The sequence below is a fragment of the Lynx rufus genome, unplaced genomic scaffold (assembly GCF_022079265.1).
Source record: "Lynx rufus isolate CCGP_SWC_20201006 ecotype Redwood Valley unplaced genomic scaffold, mLynRuf1.p SCAF_5, whole genome shotgun sequence".
In the NCBI taxonomy this organism is placed as follows: Eukaryota; Metazoa; Chordata; class Mammalia; order Carnivora; family Felidae; genus Lynx; species Lynx rufus.
Window position 1 is genome coordinate 11353492 of NW_025814867.1, and position 17105 is coordinate 11370596.

The following is a 17105-nucleotide window of genomic DNA, read 5'->3' on the forward strand; positions in this document are numbered from 1 at the left end:
GGATGGGGGGCGGGGCCCCCAGTTATTTCAGCATATTCCCAGCAAAACAATTTTCCAGGGACGTCAAACAACGCGCGTTGCGATGAGACTGGAGAACAAGGCACACGGTGGAGGAAAACGCACCTCTTCTTGGCGGGGGGAGAGCCTACCGCCGTGGGCTTCATTCAGGTCTCCAGAATTGGGGGTGTTCAGAGGTGACTGAGAATAACTTGAGAAGTATGTCTGTAGAAAAATGTCTGTTTCAATGGGAAAATGTTCAAATGCCTACCCCAGGGGAGAAGAGCATCGTGTTTTCTCCGTGGAGTGTCGGTAAGGAATGGCCAGCACGTGTAGGTCAGGCGGGTCAGTTACAGCCACCTCGATCTCTATAAGATAACCTTTGGGTGTTGGAAGTGCCTTTAGATAAAAGGAGAGGGGCCTAATGGAGTTGCTAAATCATTACTTTTTGCAGAGACGTATGGGCAAGTCTGTGTCTATTTATATTAAATACCCTGAGCTGCCGCATTTGTGTCTACTAAGTGTATTGGCCTGACCTGTCATCGGTAATTAGAAACAATTGTGTAATGTGTTTGCAGAGTGCATCGGCTTATGTATGGACAAGCAGCGTAAGAACACAGGTAAATGTGGAAAGGGGAATTAAGCTTACCTCTTTCAATAGAATTCCAAGGACAACTATCCATTATAGCCAGAGTTCTTGATGTCTGGGACTTGGAAAATGTGGTGCTCAGCCCTTTTGCACATTCCGCTCGCCACTTGCCTGTTTCCTACGCAATTTGAAAAATCGGAATCCAGCAATGGAATGAATGAACTTGCATTGAGGAAAAGCAGGGTCTGTTGGAGAGCACAAATGTGAGCATTGTAAAATTTTGGTGTTTCTCCTTAAATTTTTATTTTTGTCACCCTTCCTGAATTAATGCCAGCTCTGAGACTTTTTTCTTTTCTTTTTTTTTTTTTCCACACTTGCCGCAGCGATATTAAGTGATGTGAGTAGAAACAGTCTCAGAGTAAATTTTCTCGTCACTAAGGTAATTTCAGTCAATTCCAGGAGCATCTGCCTTTCGCTTATGAAACAGAAAAGTTTACATTAGATATAAGGTGTTCTGGGTTGTGCAAGTTAATAGAATATCGTATGGGAATAGTCCAGGTAAGGGAGCTCAGACCCATGTAGCTTCTTGAGCAGAAAACTTTTGTTGTTGTTGTTGGGTAAGGTCCTTAGGTCGGAAAGTTTACGGATAGGGCGCATGGTGGGGAAAATGAACGGGCGTGCGGTGGGCGGCCTCGCCCAAAGGGCCCGCACCCCCGGAAAGGGTCCCTCTGTCGCCCCATATGGCTAATAGCACTGGTTCACAGAGAAACTCTTTCTGGGGCAGGGTTGGGCTCCTTCTGTCGTTGCTGAGCCTGTGGGTCCCTGTGCTGTGCTTCTGACTTCTGCTGGACCAGCTGGTGATTTGTATCGATGATCTTGTTTTAGCCAAACTCGGGCCCTGAACTGGTTTTGTCCGAAGATGAGGACAGTGACACTGAAGACAAAGAAGAGACAGAATTGGGTGCCATGGAGGATCAGCGTAGTATAATTCTTCATCTCATTTCACAGCTCAAACTGGGAATGGATCTGACCAAGGTAGGTTGGCGCGTCCCACTGGGTCTGCGGCCAGTGGCTTGGGTTCTGTCTTCCCTCACCCCGCCCCCCCACCCCCCGCCAAAGCCTTCCCTGCTCTCATTCTCTTCGCCGTGGTGAGATTGGGAAAACAGAGCGGGGGAAAAGGCCAGAAAGGCACTCGGGCGCAGGTATCCCGGTTATGATGCGAAAGGATGTGTTGTTTTACGTCAGTACTCATCTCAGAGTGTGAGCCTGGCATTTGACTCCCTGGAGAAGCTGCTGCTTTAGCAGGGCAAGGAGAGCATGAGAGGAAGCACAGGAGTTGGTAGGGAAACTTCATCGTAGGACTTCTTGGTTTCCTGCCGTGTTCCAGAAAAAATTAAAGGTGTAGAGACAGATGCGGCCTGTTGGCCACAGACAGAACGGCAGGGGGAAGGAAAATGGCGGACCCAGGAGCGAGGCCACTGTGCGCCTGGCCGCAGCCTGCCGCCAGCTGGCGTTAGCTTTGACAGCTAGTCCCCAACGGCAACCTTGTTGGGGATTCAGATCCCATGATCCACCTGCAGAGAAACAGACCTGCCGTTTGGCAGAAGGGCAGCTGACTCTCCCTGGTGCTGTGCTCGGCCAGGATTCTTCCTGAGGGACGGCGTCAGGAGAACCCAGTGTCCTGATTACTGATGGTTGAGTTGATGAGCCCATAGAGATCCTCCCTCGCCCTGAGCGGGAGCTTCCTTCTGGAGGCAAGCAGGGAAAGCGATGTTGTACGTGGCTGAAGGGTTGTACGGTGGCATAGGGCCGGGGTGCCCAGCTGGTTGCATTTCTAGCCAGATACTGAATCCCGTTGCCTCCCTGGAAGCGTGTGGTGAGATGAGAGGGAGTGAGCAGGGCTGTAGAGGGACAGCTACTGGGAAGAGACCCGTGGTGGGCTGGGGAATGGAGGTTCTAGAACCTGAAGGCCAGCCAGACGAATATGGACATACCGGAAAGGGTCAACACCACTGAAGGCATCGCCCAGGGAAGCCGCCTTGAGGGTAGTTGGTTTGTTTGGCTGTCACGAATGGTCTGGATTCCAGAGAATGGGGTGGGGGGGGTGAGGGGGGTGGGGGGGAGATTCTTTGACGAGGAAGATGACAAGATGCAGAGGAGTTGGGAGCTTCAAAGATGACAGAAAAGCCTTTTCTGCACAGTGTTTTTCTGTGTTTGAATGTGAGTGTGTCTGATATTCTGGGGAAAAGTGGCACTTTAAACAAAACAGTGGCTTCACACTGGGGAGGCCTGACCTCAGAAGGTTCCCTGCCTTGGCCGCTCTCCGCCCTCTTCTTCGATCTGCCCGTCAAGCTGTGAGGACCTGTTCTGCATTATCCTGCCTGATTCCCTGCATTTCAGCCTTGTAGCTCTAGAATGCTCCTGTCCTTTTTACTAGAGGGATCATTTAAATGCTTGCCTTTTAAAAAGCTACTGCTTTTATTCTTGTGGATTCATAGACACTTGAGCAGAGCTTGAGTTAAGATCTGGTGGAAGGAATGTGGGTAATTACACCGGTATGATCTAAAACCACATTTCCAAACTGTAGGTCGTGGCCCATTTAGTCGGTTATAAAACCAATGTAGAGGGTCAGATGATCACTTCTAAAAAATGAAATCAAATACGACGGAAAATCTCCGCGCGCGCTGCACACGAAATTTTTATCTTAGTTCGGTTGACACGTGTAGTGGGTCATAACGTAAAACATATTCTCCTTGTGGATCGTATTAAAAAAAATATTTGTAAAACAGTGATGTAGAATCATGGAGGGTATAGGAAAGAGAACGTCAGAGTCGCTGAAAGTGTCCAGGTCAGATGTGGAATAATACAATAAGAGGCCGAAGGGACTGACTTACAGCAGGTTGAGGGTCTGAGAGATATCACATTACGGCTGTTTTATTTAAAAATAAATCCTAGGAACTGTGCATCTTCTGTTATTATTTTGTTAGGATATAATTGCTGTGCGTTTCTGGAGCCATGGTTCGTTCCTAAAAGAGCAAATGTTATGTTTATCCACTACTCAGTGGGCTCTTTGAGAGAAAAGCTTTTCTGGCCCATAGCTCATTCACTTTTTTGCTGGGGAGAAGCTATTATTCAAAAAGCAAGGGAGGGTTTGCTGGGCTGGAATACTTGTGAGAGGAAGACGTACGCCTTCCGCTGCATCAGAGAAAGGTTGACGAAAGGCCCTCTTTCCTTATTGTCGCCTTTTCTCTTCTTGACGTTTGCCCGTGCCATTAAGTTAAGCTCGCGCTAACTTGGCAATGGAAGCGCTTAGCCTGAACGGAGCCTCCGATGAGCAGGCAGAGTAAATCTTCTTTGGCTCCAGAATGGAGCTCTGGTCCCTCTCCGTGAAACGACTGTATCGCTCCATCTTTCAGGAAGTGGGAAGTATTGACACGTCCACGAGTCACCGACACGCGTGGGCGTCTGGTGCCGCATTTTGCCTTAGTTAATGAACTGTGGCCACCAGACAGGGCCGGTTTCGTGGACGTGTGACCAGTGGAGTCCCACAGCCCCCCATGCCCAGAGGCATCCCATGCTGGATCGAAGGTTCTGCTGTTGCGCTCTTGAAATTCTTAAGAGTTACGAAGAAGGGGACTTCCGTTTGCATTTTTCACTTTGCCCCACAAAACATGCGGCTGGTCCTGCCTCTGGAAGCACTCCCGTGCGCCCTCCTTCCTCGGCCGGGCTTCCATAACCCCGGGTTGCCGGTGAGTACCTCCGCTGTGTCACCTGCTGCATGACCACAAATCGCGGGTAGCCTGGAAAGGAGACGGAGAAAGGAGGACCCGCAGAAAGATGGTGGGCCACAGGAGGGCTCTTTGAGTTAGGGACATTTAGGTTGAGCCTGAAGGATGAGTGGGCATTAGTGGAAGGAGTGAGAGGAAGGGCGTTCCTGGTGGAGGGAACAGCGTGGGCAAAGCTGCCGAGCATAAGGCGGTGTGGCCAGAGTGCAGCATGTGCTGGCGAGTGGCACCGTTGAACCTGGAGTGGGTGGTGGCGTCAGATCCTGCGGGGACTTGGGGGTCACGTGGAGCTGGGTGAACCCGATCCTGAGGGCAACGGGAAAGCTTTGGAGGGTCTGAAGCTGGTGAGACACGCCACGTCGTGTTCAGGAGCTGCTTTGCTCCAACCTGGGCTCCAGGGAGCGGGGCCCCGGGATACGGTTTGGAGCTTGGCAGTATCCGACCTTTTCAACCTAGTTTTCGGGAACGTGAAAGACAACATTTAGTAGCGCCTGTGCTCGCATATTCGTTGAGCAGCCTACCTGCCAGGTAGCGTTCTAGATGCCGAGAATGCGACAGTGAACAAAACGTTCCGATTCCACACCCTCCTAGAGCTCGGGTGATAACGGAAGGAGGCAGGCGGCAAACGAGAGAGAAGAAAAGAGTACAGAGGTGGGAAGAGTAGCGCAGAGAAGCAGAGCCCGGCAGTGGAGGCGGGGACAGGCCCCCCTAGAGACGCTGCTCAGGTGACACTGGAGTAGAGACGAGATTCGGGTGAGGAGGTCAGCAGGAGATGGCGTATGGCAGTCTGTTCTGGCCAGAGGGGACAGCGGGTGAAGAAGGCCCGTGATGGCCCTTGTCTGGCATGTTGAGGGTGAGCAGGGACGCCAGTGTGATCGAATCAGAATGCCCCAGTTGTCAGGGAAGGAAGTTGGCAAGACAGGAGGGCTGGGGCCGGGGTGGGGGTGGGTGCTTCCTAGGACGCTGTAAGGACTTGGGATGTTTCTCTGAGTGGCGTGGTGGCCGCTGGAGAGTTTTGAGCAAAGGAATGCATGGCCTTTCTTGTACTTTTAAAGGCTTATTTTGACTCTTGGGTTGGAAGGTAAACTGGGGCAGGGCGAGGAGTGGGGTGCGGGCAGCAGGGGAAAGAGTAGAAACGGGGAGGAGGTGAGAGATGATGGCGGAGTGGCAGGTGTCCCAGTAGGGTATGGATGTGCCGACTGCATGTGGATTGGATGTGGAGTGTGAGGGAAAGAGGAATAAGGAATGACTCTTAAGGTTGCGATCTGAGCAGCCGGAATAAGAAAAGCTAGAGCTGCCCTTTGTTTCAGTTACCCACTGCTGAGGGATTAACCACCTCAACTGTAGTGGCTGAAAATCACCATTTTGTTTGTTCACAGTCACACCATCTGAGCTGGGCTCAGCTGGGCGGGTCTGCTGTCGGTCTTGCCAAAGGTCGCTCGTGTGTCTCTCGTCAGTTGGCCGGTTGGTTGTGGGCTGGACTTGGCTGGGACAGCTGGGCTTCTCTCTCTGCACGAAGTCTTAGGATCTCTCTGTTTTTCTCTCTCTCTCTCCTTGTATCCCTCTCACATGGTCTGTCTAGCTGGGAAGCCAGACATCTTACACGGTGGCTCAAAGTTCCCGTGAGGACAAGAGTGAAGCTGCTAAGGCTTTTTAAAACTTGTCTAAGGCGCCTGGGGGCGCCTGGGTGGTTCAGTCGGTTGAGCGTTTGACTCAGGTCATGATCTCATGGTTCGTAAGTTCGAGCCCTACTTCGGGCTCAGCACTGACAATGCAGAGCCTGCTTGGGATTCTCTCTCTCTCTCCCTCTCTGCCTCTGCCCCTCCCTGTCTCTCTCAAAATAAATAAATAATAAAACCCAAGCCTCCAAAGTGGCACAGTGTCACTTCCCCTGTACCGATCAAAGCAAGTGTGCATTCCAGGAGCTGGAGCTGTGGTTCATTGGAGGCCACCAGGGCCTCTTATGACCACCGCCCTTTACGGAGAAGGGGAAGACCATGGGAAGATGTTGGGGGACATCACAAATTTATCGTGGCTCTCTTAGGTCTGAGATGTCCATTCATTAGGCTTCCAAGGAGAGAGGATGTGTAGGCAGTTGATATAGAAGTCTGGGGGTTATGGATGAGGTTCAGGTACAAGTTTGAGAACAAATAAGGAGCCGAACGCGTTTGAGGCCAGGAGTTGGGAATGGGTTCCTCTAGGAAGTGAGTAGAGATGCAGGGATGAGTCAGTCGTGCGACACCCCAATATATAGAGACTGGGGACATAAGAAGGATCCAGGAAAGGAGGTTGAGAAGGGCGAACCCGTGAGCTAGGACAGAAACCAGGAGTGTGATGTCATGGAAGCTACAGGAAGAGGGTCCTTCCAGGAGAAAGGAGCCATGGGCTGTGTGGATCTGCTGTGGAGGCGTCAAGAAGGGTCAGGCCTGGGAAGGGACCATCGTTTGTTTTTGTCAGGGTCTGATGGGGTGGGTTCGAGGGAGAATAGGAAGAACAGGGCTAGCCGGGAGTAAAGATGCTGTTCCAAGAGCTTTTGTGTAGTAAAAGGGGAGCAGAAGGTTGGGTGCAGGCTGGAGGCAGACCTGGAATTGGGAGGCTTGGTTTCTGAAGATGTCTGGGTGCTAGTGGGAGTGGAGAGGAGCGGGAGGGGGAGGGGCGGGGTGGCCGCAGGGACCTGAGGAGCCAGAGGGCGTGGGGCCCAGAGCGTGGGCAGAGGATCACCCTTTGACGGGATGGTACAGAACCCCGGGGCACAGACACCGGGAAAGGGGCGGGAGAGCCAGGGTTAACCAGGTGGGTTGGCTGCACCCTAGCCGAGTTCCCTAACCTGGCTGCCTCAGTTTCTCTCCTGTGAGCTAGGGGCAGCTGTGCCTTCCACGGGGCTGCTCCTGTGCACGTGCAGCCGGTGTGCGAGGGCTTCCGAGCAGGGCCTGGTGCACAGTAGGTGCTGCGGCGATCGTGTGCGGCTCTCCGTGGACGGCTTCGCTTCTCCCGGTGACAAAAGAAGCAAGGGAGACGCGGGGAAAAGGGAGGCTTGAGAGGGATTGGAAGTGGGGTGGGGGACGGCAGTAGAAGGGTGTTCATTTCAGGGAGATCTAGAAGGTTAGGAGGGTGGCCACGTGCTACCACGGGGCACTTAAGGTTGCTCGGTCGCGGATGGAAAGAGAGACCATTCAGCGTGTTGTCTCCTTCCCTCCAGGAAGCTGTGGCTGGAAGGGAGGCTGCGAGAGAGTGGTGGACAGAAGAGGGTCAACAGGCTGTCAGTCTTGGAGGCGCTGGGATGAGAGAGTGAGGTGGGGCCTCAGGGGTGACGGGTGGAGAGAGGAATGCTTCAAACTGAGATATGGAGGACGGTGGTAGTTAACGGATAGCAACGAGGTCTAGGGTGTGCCCATTTGTGACCTACGGGGATTCCTCTGGGAAGGAGGGTGGTTAGTCTAAACCCCAGTTTTACAGGATCAGGCAGGAGGGAGATCATCTCCAACAGCAGATTTTGAACCTTTCCTGATGGCACAGCTGATTCCATAGAGTAGGTGGGAGTTTTGAGGGTACCGACTGTGGTTAAAATAGTGCAAGGTAGGGGTGCCTGGGTGGCTCAGTCGGTTAAGCGTCCGACTCTTGGTTTTGGCTCAGGTCATCATCAGGTCTCGCGGTTTGTGGGTTCAAGCCCCGCATCGGACTCCACGCTGACAGTGCAGAATCTGCTGGGGATTCTGTCTCTCTCCACCTGTCCCCTGCTCGTGCGTGTGCACGCGCTCCTCTCTAAATAAAAATAAATTTAAAAAACTTAAAAAGTGCAAGGCGAAGAGAGAGGGAGGATTGGGCTCTCCTCAGGCGATGAGGTCCCTGACCCTGAAGATACACGATGCATATCCCATTGTTACCTGAAACTGGGCTCACCTCTCCGTGGGTGTCGAGCCAGAAGACAGCCAAGCCAAAGACGAGGAAGAAGAAGGATTTTACTTGCAACAGATAAAAGAGAACACCAGGGATCTTTCCCAAAGCAGTGTCTCCCTAAACAACAAAATGGGGGAAGTTTAAAGCTAAGGGTGATACGTATTCACGAAGGGACTTGCACAGTGGGGAATACAGCGTGGAATTGGGGCAGAAGTCATCTTAAGGTGACAGAGTTCAGGTCAAGGTCAGGGGGGCCGGCAAGGGTCAGCATCCCTAGGTCTCGGACTCCACTCGGTCTGGCAGAGGAAAGATGACTCAAGAATGTGCATCAAGTCCATCTTCTGAATCAGCACTGGGAGATTTACCACTGATTTATTGTCTCTGATAAGACTGGCTCTTCTTCGCCGATAGCAGCTGTTGGTTCTTACCTCCTTTCACAAGGCGGCGGGTGGGGGCGCCTAAAACGACTGTTTTTATATCAAGAAAGCTACATCTCCTTTTTATTTTTCCGGGGACCCCTAACTTTCTGCTCACACCAGCAGTTGTGGTGGACAGGGTTCTCACTTTGAGAGAGAAGCTTGCCCGCACAGTTCTTAGACTTCGGAGAATTCTCCAAGAATCGCTTGGATTGTTCCGGTAGAACCATTTGTAAAACCAGGTGGTGATTTAGCGCACCGGTGTAGTCCGTTGACCCTGCGTATAACAGACCCCCTACAGCAAACAGCCGTGTGCTCACCGGCACGTGGGAGGAAGCGAGCGCTGTCATCAGCTGTGTCGTCTACGACGGCTGCCTGACCTTCCACCAAGTTGCTACGTTGTCAGGGCCCTCCTCGACTGGTGTGACTGGTCACGTGTCTCTCGGAGGCTTCTGGATCCTATAAGACATCTTCGAATGTACAGGTTTTCTCCTTTTTGTTTTGTTTGTTTTTTGAGAGCACACACGTGCGAGTGGGGGAGGGGTGGTGGGAGAGAGGGAGAGGGAGGGAGCGAGGATGAGAATCCCAAGCAGGCTCCACGCCCAGCACAGAGCCCGATGGGGGGGCTCGAGCTCATGAACCACGAGACCGTGATCTGAGCTGAAATCAAGAGTCGGACGCTCAACCGACTGAGCCACCCGGGCGCCCTCGGGTTTTCTCCTGGCTACATTGCCAGGTTCAGTCACGTTTGCAGAAAGATGAGTGTTGCTGTGCTTGAGCTCCTCCTTCAGAGGGGGCGACTTTTGTGAGAAGGGTCCGGAGGGCCTGGGTTTACCCTGAAGCTGAACCCAGCGCAGCTGTGGGTACTCGGTGTTCTCTTCCCGCAAGTGTTGCGTCCACTTCCCGATGCCTTTGGCATCTTCTCTCCAAATCTTGTTTTCAATATGCTGTCAAGTAAAGCCCACTTCCTGTCCTGAGATGCTTGCCTTTTCGTAGAAAACCCAGCAGTAACCTGGCTTCCTGTCGGTGTGAATCTGTGTCTGGAGGGAGGCAGCATGTGTCCTGCCCACACTTCCTGCCTGTGTTATTGGCAGGAGCTCGTCAGCCCTGCTTTTCTAGGAAGACTTCCAGTGAGTGAGGGCCAGCCTTCTGGCCTCCTGGGGGGCAGTGAGGGATCCAGCACAGGCCTTGACCCAGCAGAACTGGCTCTCATTCCGGCTCCCTACTTATTTGGCCTTTCTGGGCTGGAGTTTTCTCATCTGTAAAATGGAATTGTCATACCTGCTCACAGTTATTCAGGAGATCAAACAAGAGCACGTGAAGCCCAAAGCACGGTGCCTGGCTTGAGTTCCACATATGGCTTAAGTTGGAAACATTCATACGCTCTTACCACACTTTGCCTGCTTCACACAGTTATTTCTCCTTTTGCTCCGATAATTCAGTGTTTGCAGAAGCATCAGAGGCGGTCCCAAGGGTTGCTCTGGTCATTGAGACTTTGGCTTCAGCTTTGTCACTGAAATGTTTTGTGACAAGTTTTTGTCTTAGCTGACTGGTCTTAAGACCACACTGGTCTTAGCTTCCCCGGGTCTCTAGGTGAAGTAGATGATCGCTGATTACAACAGCCACCAGCAGAATGAGCCTGCACTGTGTGCTCGGTGGGCACTGGGCTGACTTTGCACTGTCATGTAATCCTCACAAAAACCGAGAAGGTTGGTATTCTTATGTCTCCCATTTTACAGCAGAGGAGTTGAGTCTTGGAGAGATGACCTTGCCCAAGTAGACATGACGGTAGCCGCCCGGAGATGAGCGTCCGCTCGCGGCTTCCAATTCCCTCACGCAAGCCAACATCTGGGACTCGGAGGGAACACAGGAGTTGATTTTCGCAGATGCTTCGCCCTCTGTGTAGTAAATATCTTCTTGGAAGAAGTAAAATTTTATTTCAGACTCTTCCCATCCAGTCGAAGTTTTAACGAATGCCTTTCCCGATGTTCCAAGCACTGTGAGATCATGTGAAGGGAGCCGGCACTTTAAGGAAAGCCAGGGGAGCATCCCGTTGGCTACGTAAAGAAATCTTTGCCAGTATGAATTATGTAGGCTTTACTTTGTAAGCTTGGATTTTTGTGTACATCCCCTTAAAGGAGTACACAGATCAATCTCGGTGGGTAGTTTCAGCCTCTCTGTGCCTGCTTGTTTGCACCGGGTGGGTCTGCCAGTCTACGGACAGAGTGTTTTGTAGATGATTCTCAAGGTTATTAAGTTAACTGATGTTTCTTTGGAGAAAATTGCACCTGCCCTTGGCCTTGCTTTGCAGAAACCTTCTGTGTTCCTGTATTAGGGGGAAGGGACGGACTCTCACTCTTTCTGGGGGCCCTCTTTCTCGATGGGCGATCAATTATTTCAAAGTTCTAAGAGCCCAACCTGAAGATTAGTTACTTACTTCTAGATTGATGCAACTTTAAACGTAATTAATTGTTTTCCGAGTCCCGAATGCAGATCTTTGCTTTTTTTTTTTTTTTTCTTTCCCCAGAGTCGTTCATTGTCTTAATTATGTTAATGGAAGAAAAGGCAGCCCTTATTGATGGCTCGATAAATCTGCAGTAGGGATTTCAGCCATTTGGATGCTGTCGGTCTGAACAGCTGGGCCATCACTCACGTCTCCATTGGAGGCAGGCAGCCCAATTAGCACTCACCGCTTCTTGGCTCTGTACCTCCAGTGTCCGTTGCCCAAGGAACAGAGGATTAAGTGACTTATCTGCAAAGGCACGCACACAAGGCAGGGAGATCGTATGAGAGATAGAAATCGGCTTTAACGAAGAGTATGTTACCCTGCCCAAAACGTTCAGGATGCTGGGTTTGAAAGCCATTGATCTGATATTCTGTGCAAAGCACCAAAAAGACAGACCGATAGGCGACGGGAGAAGAAATGGTCATTCCACTCCCAGTCCGTTCTCTTCCATCTTTCCAGGTATTCTGCTTTTTCCAGATCTGACAAAGCAGCAGCATCATTTCCAAGTAGAGAATATATACCTAGTGGGTTGGATTTGCTGTGGCCTGGGAGACCACTTTCCCTGAGTCTGCAGTTCTGGGAGGGTTGTCTCTGAAAATTGGTAAGTTCTGGGGCACCCGAGTGGCTCAGCGGGTTGAGCAGCCGACTCTTGATTTCAGCTCAGGTCGGGATCCCAGGGTCGTGGGACGGAGCCCCGCGTCCGGACCCACTCTGAGCATGGAGCCTGCTTAAGCTTCTCTCTCTCCCCCCCCTGCCCCTCTCCCCGGTTCATGCTCTCTCTCTTTCAGATTAAAAACAAAATCTTTTTGGATCAGTTGTCAGATCCTGTATCCCCAGTAGAGCCTTTTCTCTTTTCCCTCCGCCTTTTTGCCTCTTTTCCGGTCTATGAGAGCGCTACAAATAGTACAGGTGACTTCAGGTAACCTTTACCTCTGTTCGCTGGTTGTTAACATTTTGCTGCTTTGCCTTTCTTCTTCCTTCTCTCCTCTCTCCCACTCTCTCGACTTCTGTCTTCCTCTTCTCTCGCTGTGCAGCCCCATATACCCACCTGCGTGTGCGAGCGTATGTCTGTTCTCAGAGTATGTTGGCAGATGTGACGGTTCTGTCCCCGAGTATCCCCCGAGGGCGAGGACGTTCTCCCACACGTCGCACTTGGCACACCCGGGAAGTGGAACACTGATGCAATACTGTTTCGTGTATGCCCACGGTACAAACTTCCCAGATTGTCCCAGGAATGCTCTTCATCCCAAGGAGCATTGGCGACGCCGTGAGGGAGACATGTGGGGGTGCGGTGAGGGTGTGAAGGAGGGGCTGTTGGTTTAGCCTCGGGAGCAGGGGCTGTCAGAAACAGCTCCGCAGAGGAGGTCACCCTTGAGCGGAGTCCCAGTCTGTCACTCAGACAAGGCAGGAGGAGGGCAGAAAAGGGAAAGAGGACTGAGTGTGCGGGGTGGGGAGGGGGGAACGGGTACTTGTAAGGGGAGGGCTGGGGGCAGAAAGTGAGGGATAATGTCCCACTAGAGGGATGCGAGGGCCAGGCTGGACTTCATTTATCTCTTGTAGAGATTCTAGAGATGGGTCTGGTGATGGTGTAGAGAAGAAATCAAGGTGGGCCTGACAGAAAGTTGGAAGGCCAGTTAGGAAGTCGTAGCTGCACTCTTCCAGGAGGGGGCGCTCTGCTTGCGTTTCTTAACTGCCCATGGTCTCCCTCCTGGTGGTAATTAACACTCACGATAGTTTTTGGATGGGTGGATTGCCCAGTCATTCCGGGAAGAGTAGAATGGACTAGGGAGTGGGGCCCATGTGCCACTTCCTGCCCCCTGCTTATGACAGTAGATGAGGTGGCTTGGGGTCTCAGTTTGTCCAGTGAACTCTAACCTCCCTAGTCCACTGAGGGAGAGAAAATGCTCCTGTTGGCCCGAAGCAGATAATCGTGACGTGTCGGGTAATGGGTAGAACTTTGGGTGGCAGTTGGGAGCTCCAGGGTTCCTGCGTGGTGCCTTCTCTCCCCACTGCCTGTCTCTGTCCCTTCACCTGTGAGACCATGGTATTAGACTCCATCACCCTGAGGGTCCCTTTCAGTTCTGATGTTAAGTGATCTGGAGTGATGAGTGGAGTTCTTTTTCCTATTGATTTGTCTTAATCCCTTAGCCCCCGGAGTTCAGAAATGCTAAGTTGGGGGAATTGCCTTACATTCTCGCCCTTTTCAGAAGTATATACTGAGAGAGCAACCACTGTGGGCAGTTCTCTCCTTGTAATTGCTTTTTTTTTTTAATGTTTATTTATTTTTGAGAGAGCATGAGCAGGGGACGGGCAGAGAGAGAGGGAGACACAGAATCCGTAGCAGGTTCCAGGCTCCGAGCTGTCAGCACAGGGCCTGACACGGACCTTGAACCCAAGGACTGCGAGATCGTGACCTCCGCCGAAGTTGGACGCTCAACCTACTGAGCCACCCAGGCGCCCTTCTTTCCTTGTAATTTCAACCTCGGCTACAAACTCGAGAATTCTCCTTGTCCAGAGCTGAAATTGTGGCCAGAGAAGCCCCAGTCCACAGGTGCAGAGAAAGGTGCAAGTCAGGGACGCGGAGTCCCCTTCACGGGAGTTGTGTCTGTCAGGGCTGACCCCCCTCCTGGTAATTCTGCCCTTTCCCTCCCCGGTTCCCTCATGGTCACAGGGTCCTGCCAGGGAAGGGAGCGGGCAGGAAATGGAGCCGTTCGGGGAAGGCCTGGAGGTGCAGACATTTGTGGCTTCTTTTCCTTTTTAGTTGGTTTGGCCTCATCGGGCGTCTTTCCAGGGCTGCGTAAATCCCCAGTCCCCGCCCAGGCTGTCTGGCGGAGCTCCCGGGGGAGACTTTGGGCAGCTCTGGGGGCAGGAGAGGGAGCGACGATGAGTGTTTGGGGCAGCTTCTGCCTCCCCTTTACTCTGCCATTGGTCACCTGCCTGGAGGGAGGCCACGGGGAGAGTGCGGCTGCCTGGTCCCCAGAGCCTCACTGGAAAAGCAGACGGAGGACCTGTCCCCACAAGAGACACAGGAGGTAATACCGGTGGCATCTGAGCCAGAATGGACTTTCGTATGGCCAGCTCAGGTCCTCCAGCAGCCAGATTCTCAATTTCATCAAGTTTTGGCTGAAAGAAAACGAGAACAGCGCCATTAATTTGCATAGCTGTCTCCTAAATAATGTTTTTTTTCTTCCAGTATATCGTAAGAGCAAAGCAGAAAGATACCGAGGAAAGAACGTGAAAATCACTCCGTTCTGACCCCAAGAAATACTTGGTACCATTTGGGGTCTTTTTATGGCACGGAGATTGTGTAACGTGTCGAACTTTCCAGCTGGCTGCTTTTTACCTGACGCGTGTACATAAACTTTCCTCTGGCGTGGTGTGGAACGGAAAGAACGGCGTTAATAAAGATGCCAGTGCCACTTCCTCAGTGGGCTGGGCTTTCTCCAGTTGCCACTGAAATTTCTGTGCTTTGATCTCCTGTCTGCCCGTCTGTCTCTTCCTCTCGGGACATCTCGCTTCCATCATATCTCCTTCTCTTGCTGGGAAGCATCTGAGCCAACTGAGGCGGGGGCAGGGTGGCAGATCTGTAAGCCTTCTGCTGTTTGTGGTCAGTGAGTGTTTTCTCAGCTGGGTACTATGTGAAGGAAAGACAGACGCAGTCACGTAAGGAGGGAGCGGAAGCCCGCCCTGTGGCCTTGAACCGGTGTGGCTCCCCACCCCCGTCTCTCTCGGAGGCAGGGAGGAGCCATGGCCAGCCCTCTGGCTTCAAAATCCTGTGACTCCCTACGAGGAGGACAACGTGAGATCGTCCGGGCTGTGCCCGGCCGCCACGTGGGTGGAATACGGATACCCTTCTAACCAAGTCACGTCGAGTTCACCATAGAGCACGGGAGACGGGCTTGCTCTGTTCCGCATGTCAGCGATAGTAACGAGTGATCTGCTTTCCAGACCGGTTTCAGAATGTCCTTCATTTGCTTTGACCGACCTCCTCCCTGGGGCTGTACGGACACCTGAGTGACCGCCTGGATCCATTTTGGATCAAGGAGGAGTCTCTTTGTCTCGTCCCATCCAGATCTCTCCTCCTCTTTAGTAGTGGTGCTGGAAACAGACCCAGGAGTGGCCGCCGTGCCGGTCCATTTACCAGAAGATTCCGTATTAAGTGCCAGCCCACTTCTTTGTAACTTCCGCTTACTTCTTCTGGCCCAGCCTTGCACGGCAGCCTCCATAAATGGCCCCTCTGCTCCACGACAGCTCTCGGGACATTTGCTTGCTAATCGGCCTTGCCTCCCAGAGACCTGCTCTGCCTTGATCGTGTCGGGATTTATACGCTACTCTTTCAACCAAGGTCTCCAGAAGCCACTCTTAGGGATGCTATGTGCTGGTCTACTTGGACCCCCTTTGATGAGGTGCCAACAAGCGCCCAGTATCCCTGTTTGTGGGGAGGCACTGAGCACCCCCCTTAGTTGTGCCCGATGTCGGGAAGCAAAGAAAAAAGCCCTTCCGAGCTCTCTTCCTCACGGGTCTAAGTAACGAGGAGTAAAAGAGGGTTTTGCGTGGCCGTGGTGGAGAGGGAGGCCGAGACCGCTGTTCAGGTCCAGAGGAGCAGAGAGGAAAGCCTGTCAGAACCGTCTTGTGCGCGATGGTGGGTGGGCGATGTGCCGTCACCGCGGCCGCGTCTCATTTCTCTGATGTCGTTTCCCCTGGCTTGTCGTTCGTACACGAATCAAAAGAAACCGTTCCCTGGCTTAGGCCGTGATGGCTTTGCGGATGGCGGCTGCAGCCTTTCTCGTGCAGTCACAGGGACTCCTGTCTGACTTTGTCCCCTTCTGCATGTAGGTGGTGCTTCCCACGTTCATCCTGGAGAAGCGATCCTTGCTGGAGATGTACGCAGACTTCATGGCGCACCCAGACCTGCTGCTGGCCATCACTGCCGGAGCCACGCCAGAGGAGAGAGTCATTTGCTTTGTGGAGTATTACCTCACAGCCTTCCATGAGGGCCGCAAGGGGGCCTTGGCCAAGAAGCCCTATAACCCCATCATCGGTGAGACGTTTCACTGCTCCTGGGAAGTCCCCAAGGACAGGGTCAAGCCAAAGAGGACTGCTCCCCACTCTCCTGCTAGCCACGAACACCCGATGGCCGAGGACCCTTCCAAAAGCTACAAACTCAGGTTCGTGGCTGAGCAGGTGTCCCATCACCCGCCCATCTCCTGCTTCTACTGTGAGTGCAAGGAGAAGAGACTGTGCGTCAACACTCACATATGGACCAAAAGCAAGTTCATGGGCATGTCCGTGGGGGTCTCCATGATAGGGGAAGGTAAGCCACGTCGTACATTTGATGGAGCTCGGCTCTTCCGTGGGGATGTCTGTATACTTGAGGATGATTTTGTGTGCGGACCTGTTTTTAGTTTGTTTTGCAGTTGAGGGTGAGTGGGTGCTTGGGTGGTAAAGAGGGATAGGTTTTGTTATTTTGGGACCAGGGCCTGGTAATTTCCCAGGGGGGCCAAGGTCACGGGCTAGATGGGACACACCTGAATCTTTACACGTGATGCGTGGGGGGAGGGGGGGCGCCTTACGTATATTTTTATTTTCAGCTCTGAGTGAATATTAGAGTTGGCTCCAAACCTGTGAAAACACATTTTTGTTCGTTCTCCCCTGTGTTTTGGCTCACAGAGAGTAGGGATAATAGTGCTGCCTCTTCCAAATACCGCTCCTAAACATTCCCAAGGCAAATCTCTGGATTCTGCTAGGGATTCTGAAGCAAGAGCAGTGTAACCACGCCACTTGTGGATCGCACGTTCCTGTTTTAGCAAATAAGCTGTGCATGAAGTTCTTCATTGTTTGAAGAAACCTGTAATGATGCTTGTTAAATTGAAATGTCTGTGCCCCTGGTCCTTCGACTCCTTTCAGCCACAAAT

At 52.3% G+C, this 17105-nt stretch overlaps 1 protein-coding gene across 1 annotated transcript in view; it reads left to right on the top strand.

Annotated features, from left to right (window-relative positions):
* OSBPL10 (oxysterol binding protein like 10) overlaps positions 1–17105 on the top strand; it is a 308147-nt gene that overhangs the window by 272137 nt on the left and 18905 nt on the right. Inside the window, exons 7-8 of the mRNA XM_047099830.1 lie at positions 1472–1621; positions 16027–16504. Of these exons, the coding sequence (XP_046955786.1) occupies positions 1472–1621; positions 16027–16504 (628 nt within the window). The remainder of the gene's footprint in view (positions 1–1471; positions 1622–16026; positions 16505–17105) is intronic.